This window comes from Pelmatolapia mariae, linkage group LG18, assembly GCF_036321145.2.
Source record: "Pelmatolapia mariae isolate MD_Pm_ZW linkage group LG18, Pm_UMD_F_2, whole genome shotgun sequence".
NCBI classification, from domain to species: domain Eukaryota; kingdom Metazoa; phylum Chordata; class Actinopteri; order Cichliformes; family Cichlidae; genus Pelmatolapia; species Pelmatolapia mariae.
The window spans coordinates 9342036-9365984 of record NC_086243.1 but is presented as its reverse complement, the minus strand read 5'-3'; the positions used below and the strand labels follow the sequence as shown (position 1 = coordinate 9365984).

The window sequence follows — 23949 nt, the reverse complement described above, 5'->3', positions numbered from 1 at the left end:
AATTGAAACCGTTTTTCAAATGCTCGGTCCTTAACAGTGATGACAGACAGAAGCTACAATGGAAGAGGTAAAGTTACAAGGCTTTTAAAGCAGGTTTAATTAGCTAAAGGGCAGTTGAATAGAAAGCTAATTTACTTGTATTGCTTTTCTTTCTGCTAATGTGCTGCTGCTGCTTTACTCTTTCTAACACATGAGTATGGCTTACTTGATTAACTGACAGAACTGGGTAAAAAATACTTTTGAAATAACAAATGTATCATTTTTACGACCAACCCAGTTAAATATATGAAAGTCGTTTCGGTGCTCACAGTGATAGCAGTTTTTCTTTTGATCGCTTTTGAGAAACATAGATGTCTTAAATTTTCTACATCTATTATTGATTAAAACAATATATGAAGGCTTAATCTGTTCAGTAGCATCTTAATTAACCAACAAACACTTGGGTTTTAAATGGCTGGTCATTTAAAACCCTTGTGACTTGTGAAAAAAAAGCCTCGCAATTACCAAAAGGGTGTAGTTTTGTTTTTTTGAAAAGAAAAGAAAAGAAAGAAAGCTTAAACCAGAGAAATTAAATTTAGGTGAGCGGATTACTACTTTAAACTCTGCAGTTAGAAAAATAGTTTTAAAGTACCAAGAAAAGGTACCTTCACGTGTCATTTGTATGATTGATAGGTAAGGTAGGATTGGAAACTTAGAAAGTTTATTTTCATTCCTGTTTCTCAGCATATGCAAGCATTACCTATTGAATTATAGGAATTTTGTTGGACAGATGGAACGTAAAATTATTTCTGTATCACTTTCAGGGGAGTAATTGAGGAAAAAACGTGTTTTGTCATTTTTGTAGGCTTATCTCTTTACCCCTTGAATGCTGAGCAGCAGCAACCCTTGAAGCTTTTTTTTTTTTCTAAACTGAGCAGTTTCTGTCATATTTCGGGCCTGCTTATAGAAAAAATGACTGGGTTTGTATCAGAAGTTAGTGAGGGTGGTCTCTGCCCATGTAGCTGTCCTTGGAAAAAGACAAACTCTTCAATTGGTTGTCACACCATGTCTTTATGGATATATACTGAGGTGTCAGCGCTCGTCATTAAGGGTTCAGAGGAGGTCATCAAACCTTGTCTTTATGAGGGAAAAGAGTTAAACTGACCATATAACATCTATATACTTGTGTGCTTTCTTTTACTTACGTTTTTTTTTTTTTTTTTCTCAGGAGGGACCAATCAACTTCAAAGCACTGAGGGCCAAATTTCAGGAAGAGGCTCTCCTGGCTCAATCCAAAACCAGCCGTCCAGCTGTTGCTGAAAAACCCAAACAGATTCTTCCACCTGGAGGTCACTGCACTGTGGTTAGCAGTATTAATACTGCTGCAGAAAACAAGACTCCAGCGCTTCCTCGTGTCATTTTCAGAGATGCACTGCGACTGTCTGGAGGCAAGAGGCCGATTTCCTTTCCGCTGCAACCTCAGCGGACCTCCCCGTCATCTCAGCTTACTAATGGAGACGGCACAGCAAGGCATTCTCGGTACATGCCCCTGGTGCTTCCTGTCCTGCCCGCAAAAGATCAGAAGACAGAAACACCAGTCAGAAGAGAGTACAAACCCGAACCAGAGTCGGGGAAGGAAGCCTTGCCACAAACTAAAATCAAGAAGAAGGCTTTGCTGCTTCCATTCAAATCAGTCAAAGCATCAAAGGTCAGTGCGGAAAGCGGAGATGAGCCCACATATGGTGATTTGACCACCAGACCGTGTAGCGCTCCTGGTGAGTTGCCATCAGTGGAAAAACAAACCACAGAGGATGGGGCTTCACTCCAAAGTGACCAATCAAACAGTGAATACCCCCTCTCCAGTCCAGATGTCCCAGTCACCCCTCCTTCAGCAGAGACCACAGTCGATTCCGACAATAAAATTATGAGCACTTTGGAGAGGGCCAAGAAGAAATTCTCACGCCGAAACATGTTGATCTCTTCCAAACCCAAGAGCTTGCATTCCCCTGACAACACAGGCAAGGAGTTCACTCCACCACCGAGGACCACTGACAGCCTTGGGACTGATCTGCCCACCCCCCCACCAGTGTGTCTTTCACATCTGGCTTGTATCTCAGCCCGGCCTTTCTTCAAAACCAACAACGCTTTATGCAGTAAGCTATATGCAGAGTGTCAAGAGTGACAAATGTCAAAATCTGCAGTTTCATCATGTGTGTTAATGTTATAACATAAATTATTATATACATTGCTAGTACTATTCATATTTAATGCTTTTTCCCCCCTCAAGAATCAGCACTGGATAAGCAGCTTGGCAGAGAGAAATCTGAAAATCTGCCAGTGAAGACTGTTGAACTTCATCCACCATGTGTCCCACTAAAGAAGCCTCTGCCTGATCTGAGAACACTGGGGCCAGTGCCGGCAAAGCCCCTCAGACCTCCATTAGTAGATCTCAGCTATTACCATGTGCCTCTGTTTACTGGTATGAGAGTCTCAGCAAGTCTACAGACATGGCCACTGGGAGTAATAGCAGAGAATAGATTTGTGTTAAAAACCTATTAGAAAATGTCAGCGAAGGTTAGCTGATGCGTTTTAGCAAATTCTGTCCTCCTCTTGCTGTCGCGTAGACAGTTTACCTGCATCTCAAATTGCGCATTAGGTGTTGGAATAATTGGACAAATGACTTGGGCTGCGATCAGTCATATTAGAAAACATAGTTGACAACAAAAGGTTTCTTGATCTTAAGAAAAACCTGATTAATGTTGGAAAAATAGGAAAAATGTATGTTTTATTTTATTTTAGGTTTTAACATCAGCTGCTGTCTATATAGCGTCAGTTAGAATGCTTATTTATTAGCAGTACTCCTAATAACATCTCAGGTTAAACAGATGCATGTTGGAAAGGGCTATCAGTCTGTTTATAGAGATTAATGTTTCATTTCTTCTTTTTTTTCCTCTTATTGCATCTTCAGTTCTGTGGCCACAGTTCATGTGCTTAGGCATCAGTGACTTAGCATTATCCTCTCTGCAGTTCACATTATTCCTCTTTTTGTGGTGAGGCCTAACATCTGTTCAAATACTGCTTTTACTTTCTTATTATAGTGGTGTCACCAAGCGTTAGCCAAGCAGAGTCTGAGCACCCACCCGTCTCCAACCCTCTGCTGGATGCCCCAGAGTTTCCAGACTTTGAAAATACAGAGATGGAAACAGCAGAAAGTGGAGGTGTTGATGTTGCTGCACTAGAACTGGAGGCCTTAGACTTAGTCAGCGCTAACCCTCACACAGCTGTCGACGCTGAGCATCCACAAGCTGACTTGTCAGCGCATGATCCTGCGGGGCCCGGTGTGAGCTCCATCATCCAAGATCTGAACCTTGGCAGTGAAAACATAATACCCCTTGATCCAGCCAGCTTCCCTGAACCAATAAACTTGTTAGAGTTCCCAGAGCCTGCTATACCACAGCAGAGGTCCCAGAGCAAAGAGGTGCTTGTCGATTCTTTTCCTAAATCTCCGTCTGATGAAACTGATGTGGGAGTTGCTGAGTGTCAGTCTTTCCCAGAGGAAAAAGAGCTTAGTAGCCACTCATGGTAAGTTTTATACTAACTGGAATCAGTTTTTTTTTCTTCTTCATATAACAGTGTGCTCTTTATACATTCCCCTTACAGTGGACATCAACAGGACAGTTACTATGAAACGTATACTAACATATATGAAGATGTTGAGAATATGAACAAATTCACTTTGAGCCAAAACTCCACTAAAAGAAAAGGCGGGCTGAAGAGTAAGTACTTAACACACATTTTATTCTTAAAATAAAACCATTTGCAGACATTTATTCTCATTTATAATCACTGTTTTTGTTTTTGTTTTTTACAGATCCATACGCGGACCACCAGCCAAAGGTAACTCATTTTTAAATCAGAGTATATAATCATCTTAGCGACTTTAAAAAGTGTATTTTAGGGTGTATTTTGTATCTAGTGTTGTCTTGTTTGTTTGTTTTTTCCTCAAAAGGAGTCGTCATGTGTTAAAAGGCAAAAGAATCCATGGTATGCTTTTTCTTTTTTCCCTTCCTTCATTCCCTCCTTCCCTTCTCGTAAACGTAATACCTTTGTTCTGTCATTGACACTGTGACATCCATTCCCTTCCTATGGTTATCAAACTGCAGGGTTTGTGTATCAGGTGAACATTTGGCCCATAATCATATGCACAGGTATGTCAGACATGTAAATCTTTTTACTGAACATGTGATTTTAAAAAAACAAACAAGCTACTCCTATACCTAATCCCTTTTTTCACATTTTTCTTAGCATGATGAACACTCCCAACCCCGCTGACCATAAAGAACAGAAGAAGCGGGAGAAACAACGATTGGAAAAGGAAAAAAAGGAGCAAAAAGAGAGGGAGAAGAAGGAAAATGAAATGAAAAAGAAGTTCAAAGTAAGGGGGGTGATTTGTTTTGAGATGATGACTTTTGATTTTAGTTTCCTTTGGTTACTGTTTATTCAGCTTTTCTAAGTCATCAGTTGGTTGGGAAATGTTACTTCCTGAATTTTAATTTTTTTAATAAAACTTCAAACATGGAATCAATGCAGCATCTCTTCAAAGATGTAAAACATTTTTGTGCTTTACTTTTTTTGCTGCTTAGGTGTTTGTAAGACAGTGCAGCTCATTGCTAAGATGTGACTCCTATAATGTATAACAGATGGATGTGGCTTTAGTCTCTGAAAAAGTACCATATACTTTTCTTTCTAATAGCCAGCAGAGGGTGACACCTCTGTTTTTTGGAAATAAAAAAAAATCCTTTCATCTGTAACCTCAGTAAATGTGTCCCTGATGTGATCGATTTCACTAACTAGAAGTCTAATTTCAAGTCTTTATGAATACAACAAAACAAATATTTGTTTTCGCAGTTTGCCAGCCTGTGAGTGTGTGACATCCAGGGACAGCTTCTGAAAATGAAACCAATGCAGAAAGTGTTAAAAACTCCAGTACCTGTAGGAATTCCCATAGTCTCATGTTAAAATGTCCAACTTTACAGCATTAAAAAGCTTGTTTACAACCTGGTACAAAAAACAGTTTTCACTGCTGTGCATAGTTCACTTGCTCATAACAACTCTGAGTGGCTAAGTTGATTTTACAGGTGTTCAGACACCGACAGCTGAAGCTGATGAGTAAGTGCTTTGTAATCTTAGCAATAATTACTAGGTGTGTGTGTGTACGTTGCAGCCGCAGGGTTTATGAATGCAGCTTGCTCTCCAAGCTTGCAAGCATTAGCAGATTAATTGGCACTCCAGCCTCCGTCAATCCAAAGAGAAAAAAGACAGGGCAGTGGTCAAAATCTTAATATTGAACCTTAAAACTCTAACATCATTGTGGATATGTCCATCGTTTACATACAGTCTTTTACGTGACCTCGTAGGTGACTGGGGACGAAGAGCCGATGTACCATGCCAAGGTGATGGTGGCCAGTAAAGTCCGCAAGAATGATCTGCCTGTGAAGAGCGGGGACACGGTCAGCATCATCCGCACCACCAACTGCCCCAAAGGCAAATGGTTGGCCCGAGACGCCAACAACAAGTGTGAGTTCACTTTTGTGTTATTTGTAAGTATGAAATAAGAATGGCTTAATAACATCTGGACTTTAAAACCATAGCATGGATACAACAGATGTTGATATAACAGGAGTGTTTCCACATTTGGTGTCATTACTTTGCTGCTCTCTCCTTGCCCTTTGCAGATGGTTATATTTCAGTGATGAATGTGGAGCTAAATATCAAGGAGATGCTGGAACTCGGCAAGAAGGCTCAAGCAGCAGGGCGAGGAGGCAACATGGAGGGAGATAACATAAGTATTGGAAGCAGGTACTGGGTAGCACACTGATCACATTTTATTTTCTCAATTTAAAAAAAACAAAACAAAAAAACAGTGTGTCATGATTCATTTTTTTCTTTGTTTTTCAGATCATCAAACCAGCCTGTTCTAACAAGCAGTTGTAAGTTTCAGGAGGCTCTGCATGACTGACAGAGTGCTGCTGCACTGAGGCTGGATTCCAGCCAGTGTCACTTAACTGCTGTCATCTGCTTTACGGCCGGGTGTTATTTTCTGATACTGATGGAATTCATGGGCTTTCATTAGCATGCTTGTCAGGCTTAATTGTTTATTTTATTCCTTTTTCCTTCTTCACACAGTCACAGATGACAGTGAGGAGTGGGCCTATGAAGATGAGACCCTCTCACCATTCAGTGAGAGCCAGTAAGATGTTTGGCATTTATTCAAAGCAGCTTTTTGATCAGTGTCACTTCTAAAAATGAGAAATGAACACTAAATATTCTTTCTCTTCAATTTGGGTAGCAGCTTTTCTCAGCAGACGGCTTCAGTGCCCGAGACGTGTGAGTACATTTTTATGTCCCGTCCTTTTGAAGTTGAAACGGGCCAACAGAAGATGCCTACCCCCACCCCCACTCTCTCCTGTTTAAAGGGAACTCTGGTTGTTTTATGCAATGGCAGACTGTAGCAGGGCTTTGATGTGCACTTTTACCATATGTTTTTCTTACTTCCTCCCTCTTCAGTCTGCGTTTTAACTAACCCCGTTCCTGTCTCGCCCTTCCACTTACACCTCTGCCCTTCATTTGTTCACTTTGACAGCATGTGTTCATGCTGGTGCCCAGAACACACCGAATGACGCCAACCTGGAAGACCTGCACTCGCAGTAAGTCTCAAACACACGGATGTCAGAGCAGACACATTATTTCCCTTTCCAACCCTTCATAAACATTACTGCACTGCTTCTTAGCAAGTGTATATATGCTGTGTTGTGGACTAATTTATGATCACTTACTGTGATAATGAGCAAGTAAATATTAAAGGTGGAAGAGAAGCAAAAACAATATTGGGACACATTTTACAAGGTCCTTGAAGCTGTAGCGATACAGGGAGTGTTTCTAGAGACCTCTACTGATTACAGGAGAGACTAAAGACTATCATTGCCACACTGGATGATAAACTTAAAAATCTTAGCTGATTAAGTCTGCCTGAGAAAGGCGAATCACCAGACCGAGAAACTGGCTAACTGCTGGGTTCTCTTTTTGTTAACCTGTTACCTGCGTATGAGTTTTTTCTTGATTGGCATAATTTTCTTTTACAAAATGATTAAAAACTCCAATTATAATCATCTGTGAGGTATTCCAGTTTATTCTTTTGTGCGAGCAACTGCATAAATCTAAAAGCTATTCAATTTGTAATCACATCCAACAAAGGGAGGGCACCAGCTGGTAAAATATTGGCCAATTTACTTGAAATTTAAGCGAAACAATGAATCAGAAGTGAGAAAAGCTGCTGATTGTCTAAGTGAGCAAAGCTTGAAGTCCAAAATATTGAGATATTTTAAATCCTAAGTGGCAGAGATGGTTAAATAACCAACGCTTGCTGTTTTATTTAACCTACTTATCGACATCTTACTAACACACAAAGGATGGACACTATTAGTTTTTGGGGTTTTTTTAACAGTGGATTTGTAACATAAGTGGGGTTTTTTGCTGTTGTTCTTGTTTTGTTTTGTTTTTTAAGTTTTTTTTTTTTTATGGTACACTGAGTTTAGGTTAAGCCTAAAACTAAATTATAAAAATTGACTTTGATAGCATTGCCTTGAAGGCTTTTACCTTAGCTGAAGGAAGCTTTTTGAGCCTTTTATCACCAGGCTTTTACTTTGAAATCTCAGGCCAATACAAATTTACTAAAACGTTTTGTCTTCTGTTCCAGGAAGTACAAAAAGTAGCCTTTAATAAAAAGCTCTGCTTCAAGGACTTTAGTCAAGGTGGTGTTGTGGTTGGGTTCTACTCACCCTGCACAGTCTTGTTTCTGTGTAAGAATTTGGAAGCTGGACAAAATAAAACAACTAAATTTGCAACATTACTGCTGCTCTTCAGAATTAAGCATGAAGCCCTGCAGAAGTTGGCAGTCTTCTTTCACCAGACCAAAGATGAACTTGGTGATGTCCATGATGATGATGATGATGATGATGATGGAGCAAAGTTTACAAGGTTTTATTTTTGTAACCTTTAACCTCAGAAACTATTTATGCAAACTTGTCGTGTTTCTAGCTGCTTGTCTTTATATTCAACAGCACTGTTCTTTCCTCTTCTTGTGTCCTGTTTAGCCATGAACCTCAGAGTAAGTAGTTTTTGTTTTTCCCCTCCCCTTCTCTGCCATGGCTCCACTATGTCACCACATGTCGCCCTCACTGATAATGGTGAAGCTAAACACGGGGTACTCATACACACTGGAGACTTTTTCCCTAATGGAAAATAACTTGAGAAACCTTTATCTGCTTTAAATGACCTGGAGTCATGCTGCTGTTAGTTATTTTGCGTTGCTGGTTGTTCAAAGCTGACGTGACACTTGTATCCGTTCGTCTTTATCTAGACTTCTTGAGTGCGGTTGAGGAGCCTCCATATCCGTAAGTGTTGCCTGTTTCCTTCTGATCAGAAAGCCTAACTTTGTTATTATGACAAACAATAAACTGAGTACCCATAGAAGCATGTACTGTAATACTCAGGGTTGGGTAAGATGTTCTTTGCCATCTTTCTCATAAACTGTTGTAATGCCCTGTGTTGTTCTTCTTGACAGTGAACAAGAAGTTGACTTCACAGAGCTGGAACTTCTTCCTCCCCCACCGCTATATGCTGACACCTAATTATCACTCTGTGGAGCTTGATATTATGACTTTGACCCTCTGCTGTGAAGAAAAAACCCACCATGAATACTAATTGAACTGTGATATCACCTACTTGTTGCGAATAGTAGTCGGGGTTTTTTTTGTTTGTTTTCATTACTCTGGAAGTCACTGAAATGAGTAGATGGTGCACATATTAAACTGTTACACTTTGTCTAAATACCAGTAACAGTAGTTAAGTGTTCACTTGTGGTTGCTTAGTTATGACTGTTTCCAGAAATGTTGTTTACATTTCTCTTTCTTTTTTTTGTTGTTGTTTCAGTGTAACATCTAATAAATAGTTGACATTGAGTTATGCTTTTATGACACTGTTTGGTTTTCCTATGCTGTTTGTGTACAGTCTTTTCTTATGACTGAGTTTGAGGCAGTGGTGGGGGAACTCCAGACCTCAAGGGCCGGTGTCCTGCAGCTTTTAGATGTGTCCTTGATCCAACACAGCTGATTCAAATTGCTAAATTACCTCAACATGTTTTGAAGATCTCCAGAGGCCTGGTAAAAAACGAATCATTTGCACCCTGGGTCAACACACCTGAATCAATCTAAAATATGCAGGACACTGTCACATGAGACCTGGAGTTCCCCCCCCCCCCCCGTGTTAAAGCATCCCAGTACTGAGGCTGTGCTTATCAGGGTTACAAATGATATCTTAAGAACATATGATATGGCTGGGTGTTCTATCCTTGTATTACTTCACAAATGTGTTCTTTACCTCACTCTGGGTACTCTGGCGTCCTCAGTCCAAAGACATGCACGCTGGAGTGAATTGCTCTCTGTGTTCATTGATATAAATGAATAATCTGGGCTGGATTTAGGTGGTGGCTGTGGCTCAGTAAGTTAATTTTGTCAACTGTAATTAACTTGCATCTATTGCAGTGTATTTAAGAGCATGTCAGGCGTAGGTTAAAAGTACTTTTAATGAATGTTTGTGTAAATAGGTGAATGAGGATGGTACCAAGAAAGCACTTTGAGTGCGCAAATTGCTTCAGTCCAACCGCAACCCTGAATTGGATGAGCAGAAGAAAGTGGATGAGCAGAAAGTCTGCAAAATCAAGGAAATTTTCCTACTGGTTTTTCCCTCCATCTATGAGTTATTTAAAGTGGAAAATGAGAACTTGCTCCAGAATTTGAAGGAGAAAAAAAAAGTTTCTTTTTCTTTGCTTTGTTGCTGCTGTGTTGACTGGGGCCCCCTCAGCCCTGAGAGGTGAGTGGGGTGGGGGGAGTCCCCACCGGGCACATGGAATTAATTGAAAGAGGAGGAGCCGGAGGAGGGGTTTTCTTGAAAGGCTGTGACAGGACCTATCCCTGCAGAAACGAGTAAAGGATGGTTAGAGGAAGGTGAGCCAGTAGTGAGGAGCGAGTAGTTTCCACAGTGTTTTCCAGCTGACCAAAGATACTCGCGTGACCGCTCCTACTTAGGATTCCTGTAGAGACACGTGTTGTAGACCGAGAAATAAACTCCAACAGCTACCAGTTCATTTTTATTCTGCTCCCTCCTCCTTTTTTTAACCAAACACGCAAAACGCTTTAAATGCAACGCTGTCTGATCTATGAGAAAGCCATGGCAGCTGACACGAAGAACGGCGGGAGTTCGCTCAACAACAATAACTGCAAAGACCACAGCAGGAGGAAGCTGCTGGTCGGAGTGGATCTGTTCTGCCTGTTTTTAGGTAAGAGCCCGAAAAATCACTTTAGCCGCGTCACGTTACTGTGGGAACGTTTGGCGGGAAGTTTGCGGCTTCTTGCTGGTTTCATTGTTACTTCTGGTGTGTTACAAATGGACCGTGTGTGGCTGCCCCGGCTTATACTCGATACCAGGGATGCCGAACTCGTTTGATGTCGTGACACTCACTTTCTTTAAGAGAAAAGTAGTTTTTTACTGCACATTTCATTCCCGACGCTTCTCAATATAAGAAAAAGAAGTGCAGTTTCACGTAGAAATGCTGCATCATGTTAGTGGAAGAAAGTGGACTCTGCAAGACTCTTTGGGCGGAAATTGTAAGAAATAAATGTGTGAAAGTCTGCCCAGGCTGTCCTGTATTAATAAAGCTAAAATTTTTGGTAATTCATTCATTGTATTTATTTATTTTCTGTGTATAGGCGTAAAAAGAACAGGCATGTAGATTGTGGAAAAAACGGAACTTTACTGTCATTTAATGATTTATCTGTTGCTTCATTACTGTAGTATGAATGGCTGTGGGGGAAAGTCTTAATCAGTAAAAAAAAATAATTCTGAATATGTAGTTTAAAGGTCAAAATGTGTTCCTTATTTTCCAAGACATCCAGGGGGCCAGATTAAAGTCCTTGCCAGGCCGACTCTAGTCCTCAGACCATATGTTTGACACCACTGAGTAATAATATAAATGTATTTTTCCTGTAGTTCATTTGTGATATTAAAACACTGCATTTGCATTACCTTTTTTCTTCATGTCTGCTGTAAAAATGTGTATTAAATAATGAGACAAAAAGTGATAATATCACATGTGATTCTGCCACAACAGCTTTCACAAACTTTGTAACTAAAGCAAAGCATTGGCTACTCTGGCCTGTTTATTTAGCTATTAAAGTACATGTGGTTTTCCAAAAATTACATTAGCCTAACCCCTAAAAAATGCAGTTCAAGTGGAAAGAAATTAATAAAGTGCTCCAGGAGGGATATACGTTTCTTTGGTCTCCACCCACACCTGTATGGACTTCTGCTTTGACTGTTCATTTTATTTTCCAGAATGGCCCACATTCCAAAGCAGCAGGAATTCTTCAGATCTGAACATCTGGCATAATATTTCTGTGTGTGTGGTGTAATTAAGGGAAGTGGTGAAAAGGTCAGAGCTGAGTGTGTGTGTGTGTGTGGATCCGTTCTGGTCCTGTGATGTTCAGCAGCTGCACACACTGGGTGAAACGTTCAGAACATGAAAGTCCCAGTTTTAAAAGTGGGGAGGGTGCTGTGTGGTTCAGACCTTTGACTTCTTTTTCTGCTGTGATACAACCACATGTTTGCATTGTGTTGTTCAGTGGAATATTGGTGTAAAGTCATGATTGCAAACACCGCAGCAGTGGTAAGATAAAGCCGCATCTATACTGGATACCAGTTAAGCTATTGTTAACAGTGGTTTAGACTATAAACAATCTTTCTTTGACAAGCTATATTTAGTTTAAGTGTAATTTTACTTTTTGTATCTCTGTGGAGGGTAAATCCCCGTCATTTCTTCTGTATGTACATAACTTCCCACAGAGGAGCTTGTCAACAAACCAAGAGTGTTTTTTCTGGCTAAAGATGTGGCTTGAACAGAGCAACCACAAGGAGGAAACGTCGGGCCAGCGCTGGTTAATCACCACTTCTCCTTCATTCTCACACACTGATTTGTACTTCTGGGGAAAACTGCATCCCAGGATATTGCTCCCCAGCTCTGTCATGCACTTTGAGTGAATGTGCTCCCCATGGACCCGCCAGTGCATGTAAAGATAACAACAGGGGGAGTCGTCTGGATGAGAAAGTCATGCTGATTCAGTGTTGACTGGAACTGAATTGGGAGAAGGAAAAAGAAAGAAATGCCCCTCAATCAGCCCCGGGGCGAGGGGGTGATTGGGTTCACATTTACTCTAAGCTGTAGCAACTGACTCTCCAGTTAATCGCCTGATCACGTTTACCCGTGCCTTTGCCCAGCTTCACAACTAAACTGGTGATTGGCGGCTAATGGGTAACACTCTGAATTTTTTACCACACCTCGCACAGATTTAGGAGAATTATGCTGGTTTTTGTTTTTTTGTTTTGTTTTGTTTTTTTAAATCCCTTAAGGCCTGCTCACCAGAATGAGGAAAAACAGAGAACCTCACTTTCGTAATGTGTTTCATTACTAATTGTAATTGGATGCGTTGGAGGCCAACACAAGCCTCTACAAGCAAAACTAAAAGTGTCTTTACTTTGGGAGTAGTAAACATGAGCTTGGTTTCTTTCTGAAACGAGTTATTTCCAGTTAATCCAGTTCTCTTTCCAGGAACTCGTAGGCTCCTAGATTCCTTCTTGTGACACAGTTTTCATAAAAACAGCTTAACCCACAGACCTTTCAGAAAAGAGAAAAGCACTGAGGTGTTCCAGTTTAATAAATGTTTGTGTTAAACCTGTCAAATGATATTGTTAGTCCAGTGTAGCAGTCAAGATGTAAGATTCACATTTGATTTCACTGGGATTTTCATTAAAACCCAAGCAGGCAGACCTGCGCCAACCCTGAATGACTGTGTGTGGGGTGAAAACAACTTCATCTGTGTATATGCCACAGCTGCCTCAGACATGTATGTATACATTTCTAGGCCAGCAGACAGTGAGGGATCCCTGCAAGTGGAAAATGTGCGTCTGTTTGTTTTTAATAGCCGTGTTTGGCGTATTGGCGAATGCCTCCCGGAGTATAGTGAGGATTGAATTCGGAGTGTGTGTTTACTACATATTTATTCTAGTTTCCACAAGGTGTGGCTGCATGGAGCTGTCAGATCTTGATGATGAGTCTTCTGCCGTGTTTTGACATTACGCCGCGCTCATTCGTGAGCTGGAAAAGTCATCATCGGTCTTCGTTTACGGGGTTTGCTTATTTTCACATTTGGTCTCCTCAGTTGTTTTGGAGAAGACGTGCGAGAAGGAGATCATGAAGAAAAATCTTCCAACATTCTGCTTGGTTTTTTTTTTTTTTTATTGTCTTTGGGCCGATGCTGCTAGCGCGAATGGCAGACTCGCGCCTGCTGACTGGTGTTGTTGTTGGCAGTGATGAGAACACCCTCCACCCCCTCGCCCTCCCCGCTGACTTTTAGATGAGGGGAAAAAGAGGAAGGAGGGGAGGGAAAATCCCAAGATGCCGCACTCACTGCTGATGCTGCAGCTCTGTTTCGGATGCAGGGGGTCAAAGGACTGTGGAAGAAAAACCTGAGGCAAGCAGGGGTCACATTTTTTTTTTTTTTTTTTTTTTTTTTTTTTTCCAATCACCGCTTTGGAACCGTTGACCTCACGCTGGTTCCTCAAAAGCTGTGTCCTCCTAAGTTCATCAGGCCGTTTGCCATCCACTGGTTTCTTTCATCAGTCTCTGGCCTTGTGGTTTGTGGGTTTGTGAATGTGTTTGGATGCGGTCACAGGGGTCAGAGCTCTCAGGTCAATGTGTTTCACATGTAGCATTTTGAGCTTCTGTGCCTTTTTTATTTTTTCCCTCCCTAAATCCTTTGTATCAGCAGTTTGAACAGACTAAGTCCCTGCTTTGGAAAGGCTCATGTTGCTCTTTTCATAGCCAGACTAACCAAACTGAAGGGATCAGACATGCAGGATTTAGCAGACTTTAAACTGCAGTGTATTTTTACAGTTCCAGAGCTGTTAATGTCCCACCCTGCTCTTTTTCTTTTTTCTTCTTCTTCACTGGACCTGCTTCACAGCCGCTCCATCCAGGTGTTTGTTTGAAGAACAACAGTGAAAGCGAGAGAATTAATAATGTGAATCCTGCTGAATGTGGCAGGACTTACCCCAGCATTCAGAGTGCCAGAGTTCTGTCTGTAACCTGAGCCCAGCCCACAGCTGGACCTTCAAAGGCACCCCCGAGTCAGCTGTATGTTTGTGTGTGTGTGTGTGTGTGTGTGTGTGTGTGTGTGTGTGTGTGTGTGTGTGTGTGTGTGTGTGTGTGTGTGTGTGTGTGGATGTAAAGGGGCTCAGCAGTGACTGGAGCATGTGTTGACATTTATTTTGAGAAATTGTACCCGCTCCCCCCCCAAAACGACCACCAGTCTGCTTGTTTTTCTTTGTGTCTGCAGATCGCGGACGTCTTCAGAGAGTGGCTCGAAAGCTAAACGTTGCTTTGAAGTCGTTTGAAATTGCGTTTTCCAAATTCTGTCCGAGATTTGAGGCCTCCCCCTGGGTACCCTCGAATATCAAAGTCCTCGCTGAAGTCTTTTAGGAAATTGACGGGGAAAATAAGTTGTTGTTTTGGGGGGGTTGGCTTGCATCTTAGCTACACCCACTCTCTGTTTGTTGTCGGAGAATAAATAAGATCTTTTTGGCACTTTTGCCGAAAAACACTCAATCTATCGGACACAAACACCTCCCCCGAGGCGTCTTTTAAAAGGGCCTTTTTAGGAGTACTTGAAAGCCTCGGCAGGAAAGGAAGGAGGACTGATAGCGTGTGTTTTTTCTTGTCAGTTAACAGCAGCGTTGCCTCCTAAGAACAGGGCCCATCTTACCGTCTTAATGGGAACTTGAAATCATTTGATGCTATTCTCAGCTCAAGCGGTTCACTTAAGTCAAGTGCAAAATGGTGATGATTTGATTTAATGGTTATCATTTTTTCTTCTTTTTACGATAACGCGCAACCGGGATGCGATAAGCTCGTAAACTTACTGTAAATGTTTTGAATGTGTTTTGTTTTGTTTGTTTTTTCTCTCTGTTGATCCAACATGTCTGTCTTTGTGGTCCTGTTGTCTGCCCAACCATGCAGTGACGCTCGTTGCCCTGCTGTTGCACAAATCTCCCTTCCCGCCTTACCAGAGAGGATTCTCCTGCAGTGACAGCAGCATCAATCTGCCCTATAAGAACAGCACAGTGTCCACCGCGGTGCTCACGGCAGTGGGCTTCACTGTGCCTGTGGTCTCAGTAAGTTCCTGCGCGGTGAAGTAAGAAAACGAGAGAACACGTCGGGACGCTCTCAGTTCATTACCGGCTGTACCGTGACACTTTAAGGGGGGGGGTCTGATTGGTTCAGCAGCCTCTCGCTCACTCTCAGTGGTTTTGTCTCATTGACTGTAAATCATGTACATTACCGCCAACCATTTTCCACTGCGCGGTATCGTTAACTTTCAGATTTAATTGCTACCCTTCAGGCTGCCTCGGTTTCCATTTATTTCACTGCTTCAATAAAATTAAATATTTTACACTTTAGAAATGGGACTATATAATAAATCCCTAAGATGATCAAAGAGTCATCTAGTCTATGAAATCTTAAATGATCCTAAAAACACACACACAGTTTCCCACACTCTTGCTTATGTACGTTTTTAAAAAAAGATTTTCAATTCACTAAATTTTCTGTCATCTGCTTGGATTTGGATATATGCGTTATCCCAAAATACAGATATCTGAGCTTGTTTTTCTGTCAGAGAGAATAAGTCAGTTTTCAGCTGGCTTGGAGAGTTACAGATAAGTCTGAAAGCAGTGATCACATGGATTGTCCAAAATCCGTCTTAAAACGGGTTGTAGGTTAACAAAACGAATAATTTCTCCATCGGTCGCGGATAGCAGCCACAGAATGAACTGAGCCGGTCCCACGTGTTCGCTCGTTACCTCTTGCTTGTATCCGCGTCCTCCTGTAATTTGCGTGTCATTAACCCAGCACCTCCGTCTCTCTTTCTCTCTCTCTCCCTCTCCCTTTCTTCTCCATCACCCATCTCCACCAACCCTCCTTTCTCTCTGTGCCACTCGCTGCTTCTTCACACTAGCCGGCCTGCCTTTCTTGGTCACTGAGTCCAAGGCAGTTCATCCTTACCCTAGAGGGTTTTACTGCGACGATGAGTCCATCAAGTATCCGGCCAAAAACGGAGACACCATTAGCGACGGTGTGCTTAGCGCTGCTGGCATTCTAATCACCATCCTCTCTGTAAGTCCTCTCACCCTGACCACTAATGTCATCACCTCCTCTCATGTTTTCGCACCTTGCCCATATACTAGCAGCACCGTTGAACTGCAGTTAATGTTAACCACATCCTTTGTCATCATCCATCAGTCTTTATTCATTGTTACAGCCACGTGTCCAGGACAGACGATTTGTAGTAACGCTGTTACACTTTTCCAGCTGTTAGATTAGTAACAGTTGTGTTTTCCACCAAGTAAACCCACAATCTTCTCTGTGGGCTTTACTGTATGTGCTGAGAAATGCGGGGTTTATCGCTGGGCTTTATCTTACGGTTGATGTGTTCTGGCCATAAACTGAGATTGTCCTGGGAGATGGCTGGAACGACGACTCCTCATACCTGCACTATCACACCTTATTATTAGTTTCACCCCATTCTGGATAACAGCCAGTCAACATTTTCTCAGGGCTTTCCCTTGGGGGATGGGGGCTTAAGAGGATTCAGGTGATTGCAGCAAAAGGAAAGCACTGAGTAGGTTTTTGGAAATTCCTGTGAGAAAGCGATGACGACGAACCTGTGCACATTTCCTGTAAATCAAATCAAATTTTTATTTGCCACGATGATGAAGCCCAACAGCTCTTTCTGCTCCAGATAATGTTGCTGCTTCAGGTTTCAGGTGGCCATCACCGGGCCCTGTAGAGAGAAGCCTAACATTTCACAAACACCTCAGAGTGCACAGCTGCACTGAGGATCAAAATAATCCACGCGTGTAAAACATGTTGATGCGAGTATAGGTGTATAACAATCCTCGATAGTGTTTAGACCACAGTTTTACTTGACAATTTCATTTGTACAGCAAAAAAATGGAAAAATATTCATTTTACGAGAGGCCTGGTGATGTGTTGATGATCCAGTTATAAATACAGTCAACACCTGGTATTCGCGGAGGTTAGGGATCACAGCTGCCACGAAAAGCTAAAATCCACGAATACTTGAGACCACGTCTAAAAACGCTTATAACTGCATATTTTAATAGTGCAAGCACTAAATATATCTTAAGCTATCATCCTTATGAAAATAAGGAGCAAATATTTTTAGATATCCTTTCTGAAAAAAATCCATGAATAGTTTGGAATTGGGGTCCACAGAAAAATCCCCAAATAGGCGGAAGGTAGACTGTGAAGATTAATTCTATTGTTCTAGTGCATTTCCAGTTCACTAGTTACGTAAACGGTTATTAAACATTACGTCTCAGCAAACTACAAACCTTCAGCATGCATTAAAGGCCTCACACTGGTAATCACGGTAAAGGAACTGTGGTAAGATACCGTAGATTCTTTGATCGTGGTTTTAGAATTGCGACAGGATGAATGCACACACAGTATTTTAAACAAATACCACTGACATGCAAGAAAGTGAGCACAAACATCCAAATCACATGCAATAACGGATAAATAAGACTAAAATAAATGGACAGCAAGGTAACACAGGCACTTTCTTAACTACGTGCAAACCCATTATTCTTACATTTATAGTCTCGTCCCTCAAAAGCCCATTCTCAGCCAAGAAACGCCCTGAAATACTCACAGTATGTATACATTACAGGTTGTCATTTTCCAAATGATTTATGTAATGGGTTTGTCAATAAGACAACATCAGACATCATTGAAAAATCTGTGATTTTTCACACGGATGCATTGACATTTCTATGCGATGCTGCAGCCTGGACAGGAACATGGAGCACACACACATTAATGATAATAATAATAATAATAATAATAATAGTGATGATGATGATAATTCTGCTCAGTGCTGCTGCAGCACATGCTGTCACCTGACAGAGCGACATGTCGCCGGCTGTCATCGTCTCGCCCTGCAGTCACCAGTGCAGACTCTGGGCCCTCAGGGGCTTTTAATGGTGAGGAGACCTGGCTGTGCAATTATGGTTGATGCAATGGTTGTTTGGTTAAATACTGTAATTGCTGGGGTGGAATTGTGGCGAAAGCCCCAAACAAGAAGGCTGTGCCAAATATCGCATTTTCCCCTGGCGCAACATGACTTTAAAATCCACATTTTCTTTTTTTTTCTTCCCCCCCCCCGGAGCGTTCTGGCCAACCTGTGTTTTCTGAACCAGCAGGCGCAAACATTAAGCCATTTAGTGCTTCATTTCCCACTATAGAACTAGAATCCAATGTGTCGTAAATGATTTATGCCCAACTTTATTAGAAGGGAAGAAAACACTGTGTCACTTTGGAAATGCGAAACTTTCGACATAAGCCACAAATCAGTGTCCTGCCCCACGATTATCTTTGAGGTTTCAGCGCAACAGCCATAGATTCTCGAATGCCAGCTCGTTCGCAAAGTATAAAACAAAACAAAAATCTCTCGAAGGAGAACCAGATGTGTTTTGTCCCCCTTCCCCTCTTTCCCATGAAAGCCGCTGAGCTGTGTCGAGCCGGCTCTAAAGGCCTGAATGGTGGGAAAATGACACGCTCGCACTATCAGCTTGTTAAATCTTCTTAAGGGGCTATCCCTCTGCAGAGAGACTTTCCCAGAATCCGACTTATTTCTGTGCCGCTCGAAAGAATTTCTTATGAAGCTGAGACACTAACATGAAAACAACCCACACGTCCCTTGTGAAATCTGAGCTGTTTCGGTAAGGCGGCCAGCGGAGGGGAAAAACAAACGTGCCCCCGATGTGCGCCTGTGGAGTCTGGCCACCAGAATCAGACACAGCGCCCAGCTCAGCGATTCTCCTGATTAGAACCACCGGGGCCCGGCCCCTCCTCCGATGCTGTTGCTCTGACTTCCATCCTTCCACTCTCGAGCTGAGACAACAGCGGATGAGGAGGAAGGGGAGGAGGGAGACTGAGGGGGGGTTGCAAGGCGTTTTTGAGCTTCAGCAGCTGTTTTGAGTTACCTCCTCCTAAACACGCCTCACTCCATCAGTCGCTGGTTTAGACTGCTGTCTATTTACACACTTCTAGAAAACTATACAAGGTGGACTCGGTCTGACACCCCCCCCCCCCCCCCCCCCCCCCGTCGTCTCACTGTTTTCATAGTTGTAGAATGGCACAGGTAAACACTTCAAACTCTAAACAAGCTCTTCTCGAGCCCCTTCTCAAAGAAATCACTGCATTCTCTTGTAGCTGTAATAACAACATCTATGGTCTTAATAGTTAATAGTGTGTTCATTATTTATTTGTTCTGATATTTAAAATATAAATGAATAAAAACTTTCCCGTCTCTCCCCCTCAGATTATAATTGGTGAGAGCTACAGGATCTACTTTTTGAATGAAGGCTCCAAGTCTTTTGTGGGGAACCCGTACATTTCTGCTCTGTACAAGCAGGTCGGGGTGTTCATGTTCGGCTGTGCAGTCAGCCATTCCTTCACCAATATCGCCAAAGTGTCAGTGGGCCGTCTGCGTCCTCACTTTCTTGACGTGTGCGATCCTGACTTCTCCACAGTCAACTGCTCTCTGGGCTACATCACTGACTACCAGTGTCGGGGCCCGGAGAGCAAAGTTCAAGAGGCCAGGTAAAACGGGCAAAGCTCAAAATGTTCTAAATATCCCAAATAAAATGCTTGATTGGCCGCTGTGTTTTTAAGCCGTTTCCAAATGCTGACTGCCATCTGCTCTCCTCAGGAAGTCTTTCTTCTCTGGACATGCGTCCTTCTCCATGTACACGATGCTTTATTTGGTGGTAAGTTTCTGACCTTGTTATTCTCGTACCATCTTACTCATCCTGTTATTCTCTGCATGAATACTCAGTATGTCAACGTCTCTCTCTTGCAGTTTTACCTCCAGTCTCGCTTTACTTGGCATGGAGCCCGTCTGCTTCGCCCTTTAACCCAGTTCACCCTCATCATGATGTCTTTCTACACCGGCTTGTCCCGCGTGTCTGATCACCAGCACCACCCCACTGACGTGCTGGCTGGTTTCGTACAAGGAGCCCTGGTGGCTTACTGCATAGTGAGTGGCTGTGTTGCAAACTAGTGCACTAGATTTGTTCAGAAATCGAAGAGAGCACAGGCTAAATCTTTCTAATAGAATGATGCCATTCTAGTGGACAATCCCCTCGCTTTTATTTTGAAAGTTCAGTCGCTGCTAACCAAAAAGCCCACCTTGCGTTTCTTTAGTGGCTTCTTTGCCCACCAGGTTGGTGTTGTGGATGTCCTCACTCTCATTAAGCTACTTAACAAGAGGGGATCTTGTCCAATCATTAGATTTTCTCCAACTACTATCCTACTCCTGCATCACCAAAAATGTTTATCTGTTGAAAATGATGCTTTTTTTGTGTGTGGATGCTGTTGGGGTCTATGTTAAGTCTTAGGATGACAGTGAGCATTATCTATGGAGTGTAAACGAAAGGTTTCCATATCAGTATGTAAGAAAATGACAATGGTAATGATGTTCTATATTGGGTGAGACTGTGACTTGTAAATGATGAAAAGATTTTTTCCTTTCATCATTTAAACGCACAGTCGGTTTATAATTTATGTTGCAAAAAGCATGTTTACAAGTGGAAAAAGCAAAGGGACCACATACAGACCCTGAGGAACACCAAACTATTTCTAAAGGACAGAAAGTACGAGTGAAAGTGGGAGGAATAAGACTTTAAATGGGAGGAAAAAAATAAAATGCACCTTCTCTACATTTGTCAAGTACTGACATACTCATAAAAATCCCTCCATGTAAACAATGCATTGTCTATTTTCTATCTTACATTCTTAATGTTATTTGATTACATTTTTAACATTTTGCCCCTTTGCGATGCTCAGACGTTAAAGGAGTTTTCTCTCTATGCTCTCCACAGGTCTTCTTTGTGTCAGACTTGTTCAAGCCCAAAGGAAGACGCTCTACTTTGTCTTCAACCCCTCTGAAGAAAGAACTTGTTCCCGCCGTAGACATCAGAGAGCGGAGCAACCACCTCATCATAGCATAGAGAAGGCTGCAGAGTGACTGTATATAACCCTGACCTGTGCCTTTTTTTTCCTTTTTTTTTTTTAAATCACAACTACAGCCACTAGTCAATACTGGATAATGGAAACTTCAAAGATCTGGAAAATGCAGACAAATCTGGAGTCTTGAACATCTCACTGGATGAGAAGACGCTGCGGAAAAGCAGTTAAGCGACTTTAGCTTTCTGAATGGAAATTTGTCTTTATTTCCCCTCTGATTCACCAGACAATCTCAGAGTGGAAAAGAGAGCTGACCTCCTTTTGATTAAGAGATCCTTGTCCCTGTTTTGTGTTATGAAGATGGAGATGTCAACTGTCAGCTTAGAAATGGCAGCTTTAAACAAAGCTGTGTGCGGCTTTCTTGCCTCAGCTGCATCTATGAGTGCCGGGCGCCACTCTGCTCCTGCCACTCGCTCACTGTGTGACCTGTCCTAACAAACCATGGCAACCAAACAAATTCCTTAATTTCAGGAAGGATGTTGTTTTCGTTTGGTTTGATTGCAACACAAGCAGTCTGTATGATTTATAGCACTAAACTCAGTATTCTTTGTCACCACTTGAATGACATAAAGTGAAGCTTTTGGAAAGCTTTGTAAGCCGTCAAGTTTAAAAAAAAAAAAAAATGTGCACGATGTAATGTTGCTTAGAAGCTGCACATAAGTAACAGTAGTTGGAAAGTACAGTGAAGGCGTATGTTTTGGATGTGGGCCTGTTTCTGCAGGGTAGGACAAGCCCCCACTGAGCCATTTAATGAAATGCCTGTTGTATGTACCAAACGGGTACTCACAAGTGTTAGAGGTGTGTGTGTGTGTGTGTGTGTGTGTGTGTGTGGCCTTTATGGCCAGTGTACCTTAATGTCAAGTTTGTATATCTCAGTGTTTATAGCCTACTCTCCAGCCAGAGAACAAGCACCTGCTCCAACTGACACAACTCAAAACAGGAGCACTGTTGCTCTGTACTATTACTAATCTTGGTGATGATTCCCATGATGACAAATCCTGTGATGTATTGGATTCTATACAGGTGTGTGTGTGTTTGTGTGTGTATATATGTTCAGTACATCTACTGTATATGCACACATACACCTAAAAAAACAACAAGACGCGCACTCATAGAGCAGCAGCTACCTGTTTCAGTACCAAAGCACAATTTAGTCATTATTTTCAGCACATTTTAAATAACTCAAAGTCATGTAAAGTAACACAAAAGGGCTAGCAACAAGCTAGGGCTAGCTCTGCATTATATAATAGACGACCATTTTATAATGATGCCAGTATATTTGTATGTTTTTAATGTAATTACCTAGCACAATGATAACTGTAACCACTGGGTGAAATATCAAAATGTCATCCTAACTCGACGGAGTTGAAACTTTAGTCTGATGTGTTTATAAATGTACTTTATATAGAATCTGAGCATTCTTGTGTGTGTGTGTGTGTGTGTGTATATGTGTGTATGTGTATGTATGTATGTATATATATATATATATATATATATATATATATATATATATATATATATATATATATATATATATATATATATAAAAAATTCCCCCCCCCCCCACATGTTGTTTCGTGCTGTGCGTGTGTACAGCAGGCATTTTGGTGAAATGTCCACTATGACTCTGACACCTGTGTAAATGGAATACGAGCTTCTTGAAGAGGCAGAGCATGAATATTAAGTTTTATAAAAAAAAACACAAAGCTCTCTAAGCAGACAGCTTCAGTACTTTTTTTTTTTTTTTTTTTAAGAGTGAGTATTTTTCTAACTTTGTGAAATTTTGTACGATGAAACTGTGTGATTATATCAAAAATAAAAATGTCTTTAATAAAACGCCTAAAACCAAGACCGAGAGTGTGTTTGGTTATGTTATTTTACTTGAAGACAAAAAAGAAATTCTCAGTTTTTCTTTATATCTCGGTAGTCGCTGGCAAGCCAGTGCGTGTGATGGAGCGATTTTTGGGTGTGGGGCGATACTAGACTTCCATGCGCAGCTTCCTGTGGGGGAAATGGTGTACATTCCAGGCTTTAACCCCTCTCCCCAATGGCTCTCTGGAATAATATAGAGTCCACACAGAAACTATGGCAGAGCGGTAAAATACATTCACATGTGAAAACGCTTGGAGGCTATATAGTTTGCCTGCCCTTATATACTTCTATGTTGCCCGTAAACGTATATGTTATCCACAGGTTGTGCTGTTTAACTGTACGTTTCTTTATGTGCCAGCATGTTCTCCTGAGCTGCTGAGGCACGGCGCCCAGAGGGAGACCAGAACTGATTAGTTTAATAAGCTGCAAAATGTGCTTTGTTTATATGACTATGTCAGGAGTAATGCTATTGTGCACCAGCTGCCTTGTGTTATGACTACTACTAAATTACTGTTTCCAGTGTCTTAATTTGCCACGAGACTACACCCTACTGTGTGTTTGTGTGTGTGTGTGTGTGTGTGTGTGTGTGTGTCCGCTCTGAGCTAGGCTACATTATGGGTTATTTTTAGGTATTCTATCTGGAGCACAGTCCAAAACAAAACATCTCAACAATTCCTGAATGGATTCACATAGCTGCAGTACAGACCTTTTTTGTACACTTCCTAGGTTTCCTCCTTAAAACCTCAAGTTACCCTACACTGCCTTCTCTGTCCCACTGATACTCGCTTCTGCAGATCTGGCAGAAGCTGGTTCATGTA

The 23949-nt window shown here is 41.8% G+C and overlaps 1 protein-coding gene across 2 annotated transcripts; it reads left to right on the top strand.

The window, feature by feature from the left end:
* The first annotated feature begins 10037 nt into the window (after positions 1-10037).
* On the top strand, positions 10038-22707 carry LOC134616680 (phospholipid phosphatase 3-like). 2 transcript variants are annotated; one of them, XM_063461620.1, is made up of 6 exons: positions 10038-10375; positions 16164-16321; positions 19554-19834; positions 19944-20001; positions 20094-20270; positions 21115-22707. In XM_063461620.1, exons 1-6 carry the CDS (start codon positions 10237-10239, stop codon positions 21241-21243), a joined length of 942 nt encoding a protein of 313 aa, XP_063317690.1. In that variant the 5' UTR covers positions 10038-10236; the 3' UTR covers positions 21244-22707. The 2 variants fall into 2 exon arrangements, with proteins under 2 accessions (XP_063317690.1, XP_063317691.1); XM_063461621.1 differs by lacking the exon at positions 16164-16321 and adding an exon at positions 15167-15321.
* Positions 22708-23949: the final 1242 nt, after the last annotated feature.

Excerpts from the sequence above, each read along its gene's own strand:
- LOC134616680 (XM_063461620.1), top strand. The coding sequence starts at position 10,237 with ATGCAACGCTGTCTGATCTATGAGAAAGCCATGGCAGCTGACACGAAG. Across the intron at positions 10,376-16,163 it reads TCTGTTCTGCCTGTTTTTAG|CCGGCCTGCCTTTCTTGGTC; the intron begins GTAAGAGCCCGA and ends TCTTCACACTAG. Across the intron at positions 16,322-19,553 it reads TTCTAATCACCATCCTCTCT|ATTATAATTGGTGAGAGCTA; the intron begins GTAAGTCCTCTC and ends TCTCCCCCTCAG.